The sequence below is a fragment of the Microplitis mediator genome, chromosome 11 (assembly GCF_029852145.1).
Source record: "Microplitis mediator isolate UGA2020A chromosome 11, iyMicMedi2.1, whole genome shotgun sequence".
Lineage (NCBI taxonomy): Eukaryota > Metazoa > Arthropoda > Insecta > Hymenoptera > Braconidae > Microplitis > Microplitis mediator.
Window position 1 is genome coordinate 793,619 of NC_079979.1, and position 11,353 is coordinate 804,971.

At 30.8% G+C, this 11,353-nt stretch overlaps 2 protein-coding genes across 2 annotated transcripts; one reads left to right on the forward strand and one right to left on the reverse strand.

The window, feature by feature from the left end:
* Positions 1–2,077: 2,077 nt before the first annotated feature.
* LOC130677188 (uncharacterized) lies at positions 2,078–10,848 on the reverse strand. Its single transcript, XM_057483835.1, has 11 exons — positions 10,796–10,848; positions 4,090–4,195; positions 4,005–4,022; positions 3,735–3,749; positions 3,621–3,650; positions 3,514–3,540; positions 2,654–2,680; positions 2,544–2,570; positions 2,434–2,460; positions 2,320–2,349; positions 2,078–2,249 (listed from the first exon to the last, which is right to left on the reverse strand). The coding sequence occupies exons 2-10, from the start codon at positions 4,168–4,170 to the stop codon at positions 2,347–2,349; spliced, it is 255 nt and encodes an 84-aa protein (XP_057339818.1). The 5' UTR covers positions 4,171–4,195; positions 10,796–10,848; the 3' UTR covers positions 2,078–2,249; positions 2,320–2,346.
* Positions 5,893–7,506, forward strand: LOC130677187 (uncharacterized). The gene is made up of 2 exons (XM_057483834.1): positions 5,893–6,914; positions 7,279–7,506. The coding sequence occupies exons 1-2, from the start codon at positions 6,295–6,297 to the stop codon at positions 7,280–7,282; spliced, it is 624 nt and encodes a 207-aa protein (XP_057339817.1). The 5' UTR covers positions 5,893–6,294; the 3' UTR covers positions 7,283–7,506.
* Positions 10,849–11,353: the final 505 nt, after the last annotated feature.

Sequence of the window (11,353 nt, forward strand, 5' to 3'; positions counted from 1 at the left end):
CACTGGTTCATTTTAAGAGAGTATGTAAAGGGCTTCTCCACTTGTCTCTTTCGGGTTCCCAACAAGCAATTATCCCTTTGTTCGTCCCCTGCTAGATTTTCTACTTTCCCCAAGCCAGTAGCACACTAATTATTCAAGCCAAATCAAAGTTCAGAGCAGCTTGGGGGGGGGGGGGGGGGGTATTGGACAAACGATGGAGAAAGAATCCACGTAAATCATGATAGGTATTTTGTAAAATATTCCAGGCAGGGAAGCCGGAATATTTGTTGACCCGTTTTTCACAATTTCTTTCTCCAACGATATTTCTCGAACAAATTAACCGATTGAGATGGTTGAGGTCGCAGTCGACGCGGCTTATAAAGTTCTAGAGCTGATCAAATTTTTAAGTTGTTCGTTATACTCGTTTCTGAGATATCAATAAAAAACTAAATTTTTTCTTTCGTAATTCGCAAATATTTTCGAGCCTACTTGATCAAATGATCTGTAATTTTCAGGAAAATGATGGTCAACAAGCTCTTTCGATTGCCACCATAAACATCCAAATCGGTTCATTAGTTAAAAAGTTATAGACCATTCACACACACACACATACCCTTACAGGAAGAAACAATAGGCCCAAGCTTGGCCGAGGCTTGGCGCAAGACTTATTAACTCTGGGGAAAGCTTGAAATCCAAGCTTGGCCCAAGTCTGTCTAAGCATCGAAATGATAACACCCAGCCAAGCTTGAGTGACAGTGTTGTGCCAAGATTGCATCTACGTATTGGCCCAATATCGAGAGCCAGTATTGTGCCAAGACTGTTGCTAAATAAGCTAGGTGCTTATTAAAAATAAATTAAAAAAAAAAAATATTAGTAGACATGTGCGTGATGGTAACATATGGAAATAAATTTGTACACAGAGAAATCAGGTGGATCGATGAAACTAATTTTTTTTTTGCATTTGCTGGGTCTCGAACCTGGTCCTTCATAACTGCTACACAAGCGTCTTATCCACTAGGCTGTTACGCTATTCACAGAAGCCGGAGGTTTTTAGGTACCATTTGTTATTTAGACTGGTAAACCAAGGCTTGTCACTTGAGTATTGGCTGAACCTTGTCTCAAGACTGGCAAACGAAGGCTTGTCACTTGAGTATTGGCTGAACCTTGTTCCAAGACTGGCAAACCAAAGCTTATCACTTGAGTATTGGCTGAACATTGGCCCAAGACTAGCAAACCAAGGCTTGTCACTTAAGTATTGGCTGAACCTTGTTCCAAGACTGGCAAACCAAAGCTTATCACTTGAGTATTGGCTGAACCTTGTTCCAAGACTGGCAAACCAAAGCTTATCACTTGAGTATTGGCTGAACATTGGCCCAAGACTAGCAAACCAAGGCTTGTCACTTGAGTATTGGCTGAACCTTGTCTCAAGACTGGCAAACGAAGGCTTGTCACTTGAGTATTGGCTGAACATTGGCCCAAGACTGGCAAACCAAGGCTTGTCACTTAAGTATTGGTTGAATCTTGGTCCAAGACTGGCAAACCAAAGCTTATCACTTGAGTATTGGCTGAACATTGGCCCAAGACTGGCAAACCAAGGCTTGTCATTTGAGCATTGGCTGAACCTTGTCCAAAGACTGGCAAACCAAGACTCGTCACTTGAACGTTGGTCGGATCTCAGACCAACCTTGGGAGGCCGAGCCTCGGTAGCCCAGTATTGTGCCAAGACTGGCCCCGTTGTCAATATTTTTTTTCCTACAAGGGTACAGACACTCGGACATCATTCTGAAAATAGTCAGAATAGCTTCTTAGGATGTCAAAAACTCGACATCTGATGAAATTTCGATTTTCGCAAATCGGGGTAGAAACAATAACTTCCCGAAATTTTTGAAAATCATCGATTTTCTTAGCGGGAAGTTAAAAAAACAATTATTGAACAGAATTCCGCTCATAGAAATGAAAAAACTAAAAGATTTAAAAATTAGTGGTTAAATAAATTTAAAAGTATTCTAGTGAAAGAGGTTGAAACGATCAAATTTTTTTAGTTAAATTAATTGTTAAAATAAATAAAAAGGGGAAAAAATTGACCGCTGAATTTGATGCACATAAAGTATATATTTAGTATTTATCTAGATAAAGAATACAATCATAAATTCATTTCCAATTTTTGTGTTTAAATCATGTCCGTAACCAATAAAAGATTCCGATTTTGGCTCCGTCTGTGGTTGGTCGATGATTCGACTCGTCTCCGATCCGCAGCCACCGACGCAGCCCTGGTATAAAAATAAATTAAACTAAAGCTTCAAGATTTTAAAAATAAAAAAATTATTTCGTTCGACTTACGAAATTGCGGAATTCAGCAGTGCCAACTTACTGTAAAAAAAATAAATAAAGTGATTAATTAAAAATTTGTTGGTGTCAAAAATAAATGTTTAAATATTTTTTATTAATGCTTACATCAGTAGGTGCTTCCCAGGTGGAAGGCTGTAATTAAAATAAAATTAATTATAATTAAATATTTATTGGTATCAAAAATAAATTTTTAAATATTTTTTTTTAATGCTTACATCACTAGGTGTTGTCTCGGTGGGAGGCTGTAATTAAAATAAAATTAATTATAATTAAAAATTTGTTGGTGTCAAAAATAAATTTTTAAATATTTTTTTTTAATGCTTACATCAGTAGATGTTGTCTCGGTGGAAGACTGTAATTAAAATAAAATTAATTATAGGGGAGGGTGAGGCAGAGCGGCCCCCCTGAAATTTTGACCAAAAAAAAAATTTTTTTTTTTTCGACTAATTACTATAAATCCGATATGTTTGCGCATTTTTACCCCTACGCATGACATTTGGGGCAAAATGGACAAGCCCAAAATTTTGAAAAAGTGATTTTTTCATATTTTTATCGTCAAATTAAAAAAAAATTAGTATAATTCCACATTTCTAGCCCTACGCATAACACCTGGGGCAAAATGGACCAGCCAAAACTTCCGAAAAAATTATTTTTTCATATTTTTCAGCCGTTTCTTTATGTAAGAGGCAAATTTGGTCACTAAAAATTTATAAAAATTAAATTTTTTTTTTTAGTTGATAAATTTTTGCAATAAAGTAAAATTATAGAATTGATTTTTTTTTTATTAAATAACAATTAGTAATTAAGATAATCGAGAGTGAACGATTTTTTACGCTTTAAAAAATTTTTTTCGAGTAATATAAAACCAAAAATAGTTGTCAAGAGAAAGAAATACATTCTTAATGATGAAAACAATTTAAAAAAAAAAGAAACGAAAAAAAAAATTTTTTTATCACTTTTTGAAGGGGGGCCGCTCTGCCCCACAAAAAAAAAAAAAAAATTTTCAGAATTTTGGCAAAATGTCCATAAATTTGTTCGAAATAGGACAAAAGTAAAGTGATCTTATGGTTGAAAGCCACAAAAAATAATAATTGGCTTAGGGGGGCCGCTCTGCCCCACCCTCCCCTAATTAAATAGTTATTGGTGTCAAAAATAAATTTTTAAATATTTTTTTTTAATGCTTACATCACTAGGTGTTGTCTCGGTGGAAGACTGTAATTAAAATAAAATTAATTATAATTAAATATTTATTGGTGTCAAAAATAAATTTTTAAATATTTTTTAATGCTTACGGCATCAGTAGGTGTTGTCTCGGTGGAAGACTGTAATTAAAATAAAATTAATTATAATTAAAAATTTATGGGTGTCAAAAATAAATTTTTGAATATAGATTTTTTTATACTTACGCCTGTTAAAGCATCCTAAAATTAAAATAAAATTATTGATTAAATAAAAATTAGTTAGAGTAAAGAACAAATTTTGAATCATAGATTATACATAAAGTGCAATGTACAAGACGCGAGTCGTGACGATTAAATACCCAGCCACATTTTTCAGGCATCAATTATAAAATATTTTTTTTCCATACTTACGCCAGACCCGTCATCTTGTAATTAAAACAAAATAAATAAATAATCGAAAATTATTAAAAGTAAAATAATTTTCTCTCTACTTACCATAACTGGCTTGGCAGTCTGTAAAAAATAAATATATAAGTAAACAGTTTAAAGTTTATAAAAAAAAAATGAATTCTCGACTCACATCAAAGAGTAGTGAATTGACATTCGTGACGATTGCCAACAATGCGATTAATAAAATAAATGGCATAAATTTAAAATTCATTTTGGAAGAAATTGTTTGTAGTTATCTGAAATTTAAAATTATTAACATTTATTATTAACTTTCCACTAAGAAAATTGTAAATTTTAAAAAATTCAGAAAGTTATTTTTTTCACCCCTATTTTCGAAAACCGAGTTTTCATCACACGGTAAAAATGAACTGTATAAATTGAGAACGGCAAGTAATATAATGATAAAGTGATCAGTACCCTAGTAGCAATGGAATTGGGCAAGATTCTTTGGCAAGATACTTGAAGAAGCACTTTGTAAAGAATTGTACAATTCTCGACCAAGACACTTGATCAAGAATCTTTATCCAGACTGGCTGCAAACTTGGGCCAGTCTGTGACCAGAATTTCACCAGATTCTTGACCCAGAGTTTTGACATAGACTTGCGCGAGAAGCGCAAAAGACGACGAGCGCGCACCTATTTCCCTCCTTTCCACTTGAATGTAAAAAGTATAGTATTGCAGTGGTTCTCATTTATAGTTGAGTCAACAAGTTTAAAAATTTTATTTTTTTAAATTACGCATTGAGTTTGTAGTAATGCCTAGAAAAATTGATTTTCAGAATTTTCTAGCACTTAAAAAATTTCGGAAGTTTTTGAATAGATTAAGATGAATAATTAAAATTATAAAAAATGGGAATAGAATTCCGAAAGTTGTGACAAATAGAAAATTGCTTCTTCTTTAATTATCGTTTTTTAATTTTACGCTTCCTCTATTAATTTTTGAGTTATTGCTAGTAATCAGAGTCTCTCGTTTTTTCTATTTGATTTTGACTTATAAAAATTGATATTTTTATTTGTGAAAAAAAATGTCTTGTCAAATTTAATGACGAATTCAATAAGCTGTCGCTCGCATTTTTAAGAAAACTAGATTCATTTTCTACAGAGAACTCATTTCTCGACTACAGTATTATAAATGAAACTAATGTAGGATGAGAACCTCTATATAGGATAGTCCCAAAGTTTAGCAATAGACAGCTCCAGATTTCTGGTCAAATTCTTGACAAATTCTGACTACAGTCTGGCTCAAGTCTTGACCAATAATCTTAGTCAAGAATCTGGACCAATTCTTGTACAATTCTTGATCGAAAATCTTTTTAAAGTATCTTGATCCAGGCTGGTACAAGGCTTTGACAAAATTGCTACTAGGGTAAATACTACACTGAAGAAAAAAGTTTTTTTCCTCCCAGGATACGAAATATTTTTATCCGAGTATTTCAATATCCAGTATAAGTTTCTTAATATTAAAAAACTGGTATTTTTCCCCCGAGAATACCTAAGTTTTTTCTAGAGCTATAAAACTTAAGGGGTTAGGGGTAGTCAGAATTTTCAAAAAATCGATTTTTTTTTTTTTGCATTTTCTTAAAGTATAATATTTTAAAAATATTGTGTGAAAATTTGAAGTGAATCTGACAAATGGACGCTCGGGTGCTACGTGGCATTCGAGAGCAGGTAGCTAGAAACAGCTGCAAGCAACCGACCTTTCGGGTTTCATTGTCATGAATATCTCCCCATTTTAATGTATGTATAATTATATATATATATATATATATATATATATATATATATATATATATATATATATATATATATATATATATATATATATATATATATATATATATATATATATATATATATATATATATATATATATTCACAATTTGTAGGTAGTACAAGAACTGAAAAATAATTTTTGGTTGCCAGTATACCTGTAGTCGTTGCACTGATCAGTCGATAGTTTTGTGATAAATTATTTCTCAAGTGAATTAAATTATTAACCATGGGACGTGATTCTAGAAAGGTTTCAAGAGAACTTCGGAGTTCTGAAAAAATTAATAAGTCGCGTTCAGTCAAAAGAAAGAATGTTTTTAATCCGAAAACAGCCGAACGTGATGAAAGTATTCAGAGTACATCTTCTAAAAAATTAAAACAAAACACTGAAGATGATGTACCTGAAGACAGCAGTACTGAATTTCGAATAATAAATTTTATTCAGGTATTCACTGCAATTTCTGCTCTTATAAAATGTAAAAAATGTGATGGAAATGTAGTGTTTCAAACAGCAAGTACACGTGGGCTGGGATTCAAAATTGTAGTTGCATGTAATAACTGTGGAAATGAATATATTCCTTCCTGTTGAAAATATGAAATCTGCTATAATGGCAACCTTTTATCACTACGGCTCGAGTGATGAAAAACCGAATCATGATATGTGTCCAAAAGGCGAAGAATCTTGGTGCTCTTACCAGCGCGCTGAAGCAAGAGGAGAGCTTGATACCTATTCTCACGATTATTCTCCCTTACCTTCTGATGTTTTAAAAGCTATCAAGCCTATATACGAAGATCTTAGTAATGAAAATTTACTTTCAAGATGTGTAGGTGGATTCAATCAGAATAATAATGAAAGCTTTAACCAACTAGTATGGAAAATATGCCCAAAAACGGTAAATACTAGTTTTACTATCGTACAAATAGCTGCATACGTTGCTATGTGTATATTTAATGAGGGTATAAATTCATTATTAGTCTTGATGAATACACTAGGACTTAATTGTGGGCCTAATTCTCATCGGTATGCAGAAAGAATGGATGCTGCACGTATCAAAGTAGCAGATAAGCGCGCTAATGATAACGCCCGAGAAGGTCGATTGCAACGTAGGCACCAGCAAATCGATATTTTGGAAGCTGCTATGACGGCTGAAAAGCTATTATATGGTCCAGGAATAGATGACTCAGTGTAAGTTATTAAATAATTCTTATAATTCGACATAAATCCATAGCAAAACTTTAAATGCGTTTTTCTCAAAACTATGTTTTCTGAACTGGTGATCACTGTAACTTAAAAACTGCTCGGTAGATTTCAATAAAATTTATTGTACTTTTGAAATACATTAAAAACTCGTGCCTGATCGAAGGATTTTTTTTTTTTTCAAAAATTTCGATTTTTTTTTAACAATAAACTGTCGGTTTTTTTCTCGAAAATTTGAAAAAAATTTCCTGAGGCCGCCATTTTGTTAATTTCGAAAAAAAAAAAAAAAGCTTCGATCAGGCACAAGATTATCTATTAATAAAACTAATTTTTCTTGTCCGATTGATTTTAGATGAATCTCCAAGGACTTATGATGATCACCGCAAAGGACTTCGGGAGGAACGGGCTCTACAAAAACAGCGATAACTTTTTGAATTATTAATTTTTTTTTTTGAAATTTTCGTGAAGTCAAATCGAAACGTGTTCTAATAAAGCTATGTTTTTATTTTTGTCAAATAAAGTAATTAACTACAAAAAAAAAATTATTGAAAATCATCATTTTTTCAGGCCTCTGAGTACCCCTAACCCCTTAATGCTGCGTTACCATAGCAACTGCAGTAATTATAATTACATCCTAATCACTACATTTTGTAGAAATTAAATTTTCCAGTAATTTTATTATAAATACAACTTTTAAAATTAGTAGTTAATTTAATATTATTAAAAAAAGGCTCGTAGTAAAATAAACATTACTTAAATATGTGTCAACTGAGTGAGGTTAAGTCAGCCATATTTTTTATTTTGGTATTTTGCTGAGAAGGAAACCGAGTTTTTTAGCAATCAGAATACTTATTAGTGTGGGAAAAAAACTTTGGTATTTTAAAATCTAGAATACCAGGTTCTTTACGGGAGGGAAAAATTTTCTAGGTGGAAAAAAACTTTTTTTTCAGTGTAAGATGTAAGTTCATTAAGCTTACGTAAGTTCTATAAGTTAACGTAAGTTCAATATTTCGACTCGGGAACTAGAGTCAATTATTATCATTATAGTTCTAAATAGTTATATTTATGACCAGATGGTAATAGTTACCATCAGAAATTATAATACTGAGCATCTAAGGTAAGTAGAATTTAAACATTTTTTCATAGCATTCAATAATATTAATTACCATCTTTGATAGTAAATATTATCATCCTAATATTATTGATTCTATTAAAAAAAAATATAACCCTAACTCTTTTTGCACTGAAAAACGTTCTGATCATTCTATATGATTGGAATTAAAAATTTAGCATAATAAACACAATTACTTCATTTTCTCCATGTACGTATTGTTGCCGTAACGATCTACGAGTAGCTTGACACGGAAAGAAATGTATGGTACTTATCACCATACTCTTATTACAGTATTGCAGCAAGTACCATAAGTATGGCGTTATTCACCATACTGTATAGTACAGAAAATTTTGTGTAGCTTACATGTCTGCATAGCAGAATTGACCAGATAAGTATGGGCTTGAGGCCCATACTACATTGAAGAAACGGCAATGCCACTAGGGCATTCCGCAATAGATCTTTGTGCGGTAATCAATACACTATCGGATTACTACCAATACCGCATAGATGTAGCTGCAGTACTTCGTCGATAAATAGATAAAAATATATTTATGTAAACAAGTGATCACAGGTTATATTAGGAAATAATTATTATTTGAAAAAATTTATACTTTGATTTTTAATTAATTTTTTTAATTTAAAAAAAAATGATCCCTCATACCTGAAACGTTAAATTTACTATAAAAAAAAGTGCATGTTAAAATATAAAAAATATTTATTCTTCATATAAAAGAAAATTCATATTAAAAATACATACCAAATATAGTTATGAATATATAAAAAAAACGTATATAAAAAATACATTTTTTATATAATTTTTATATATTTTTTTTTCTAAGTTGTTGGTTACAGTAAAAATATAATTTTTATATACATTTTTTATATTTCCATAATTGTATTTTTTATATATTTGAAATATATTGTTTATATAATTTTTTTATATTTTTATATATGTATTTTTTTATATATTCTAAGATATATTTTTAACACATTCAAAATACATTTAAAACATATAAAAAATATATGAAAATCAGCTAAAGGTTAGCAATTTAAAATAGATTTTTTATACATCTTTTATATATATTTGTATATTTTTTATGTATTTTTAATACATTTTTTTTATATGAAAAATATATTTTTGTAATATTTTAACATATATTTTTTTTATAAATTTTTTTCATGGGAGTATAACCTATTTTTTGAATCAAATAAACTTTGGTAATACTACAATATTAGCATAAGTAATTTGACAATATTGAATAGCGTTATCTACCAGAAGCATTGTGGATACCGCCAAGCAGTGTGGGCTTGACGGCCATACTGACATAGGCTCATCCGCCATGACTATCGTGAATGTTACCATTCCCGTATGGTCAAATCATCTATACATACTTTTAAACGAATGAAAAAATCTTTGCTACCATACAGTATGGTAGAATCGACCATACAACATAGTGGTACCGCGAAAAATTTCTTTCCGTGTAGATCGTTCGAGGAGCTATATTTTTTTTCCGGGATTTTTTTGATCTCTGACATTTATTTCTGCTTCAATAAATTTATTTAATTGAACAAAATCAGAAATAGAAAATTAAAAACAGCTTGTTCATTAATGATTTCCGATTCTTAAATTTTCAAACTTCAACTTAAAACGTAACTTGTTAGAGCTTAAAAAGCTCATGAGAAAAAAAATTGCATGTAAAAGTATTTTGGGAGCGGGAAGTTTTGGGGCTGGCCCGCAGGGCCAACCGTCGCCCAGATTTTTTTATTCATGTACACGGAAAGAAAATTATGGGAAGTTTTCCTATGCATTATGGGAATGGTTCCCATAATGGTATGGGAATAGTACCTATACTACTATAGGAATGGTTCCCATATATTATGGGAACCATCCCCATAATAGTATGAGAATAGTTCCCATACCATTATGGGAATGGTTCCCATAATGATATGGGAATGGTTCCCATAATATTATAGGAACCATTCCCATATCATTATGGGAACCATTCCCATAATGGTATGGGAATCATTCCCATACTATCATGGGAATGGTTCCCATAGTGGTATAGGAACTATTCCTATAATATTATGGGAACCATCCCTATAATATCATAAAATTTTTTTTTTGCACAATAGTGTAGAAATTTTCCAAAATTTAAATTTTCTTGAATGTTTTGTGCTGACAAAAAATTCTTATTAAAAATTTTAATGTTTTTTTTGCCAAATACGATTTTTTTTTTCAATGTTTGAATTTTTGTTTTTATGTTAAATAATATTTCTGTGTATTGTAGAAGTGATTACCACATTTCTTTAAATTAATTTTTTCATGAAAATATGGGAACCATTCCCATAATATTATAGGAATGGTTCCTATAATAGTATGGGAACTATTCCCATAATATTATAGGAATGATTCCCATAATGGTATACGAACCATTCCCATAATATTATGGGAATGGTTCCTATAATTTATGGGAATGGTTCCTATAAATTATAGGAACCATTCCAATAAATTATAGGAATGATTCCCATAATATTATAGAAAGTATTCCTATAAATTATAGGAATCATTCCCATAATTATAGGAACTGCTCCCATAATTTATGGTCGTAATTCCTATGATGGTATAGGAAAAAATTTCACAAAATTATGGGAACCGCTATCATAATTTTCTTTCCGTGTAGCGAAAAAAAAATTATTTTATTCAACTGATTAAATAGTTATTATGAACGTGAAAAATAACTAAATAATTACTTACGTGAGAGTAAAATGTTGAGAATCTCAGCTTGGTACTAAATGTCACCAGCATAAAAATAACGGGCTTATATATCCAATTTTATCAGTGAATTCGTCACGAAAATGAGATGTTTGATCAAGCGGTCATTGTACTCCAATAATTTATTGCTAAAAATCTATTGAAATTTAATCATTTTATCAAGATGACATATTGACTTCATTTTTATTTAAAACTCTACAGATCTTCCACTCCAGTAATTATTGTTCATTCATTCGCTTGCGTTAATGATTATTTCGACATATTAATCACTTAAAATAACAATCTTTTTATTACAAGTGATCACACCTTTTGATTATCATGTTTCCCAACATTTAGGATTTATTAATCTCATTAAATATGATTGAGAAATGCACATATGTTCAAATCAGAGATAAGGCTTCTTTAGATTTCGAAATAACGCATAACATTAATTGCTAATAAGTTCAAATTGATATATTGATCTATCCTAGTAACATTACTTTTAGGGAGTTACTTAACGAAGGTCCTTCAGCGAATTTCTTACAAAAGATTTAAGAGAGA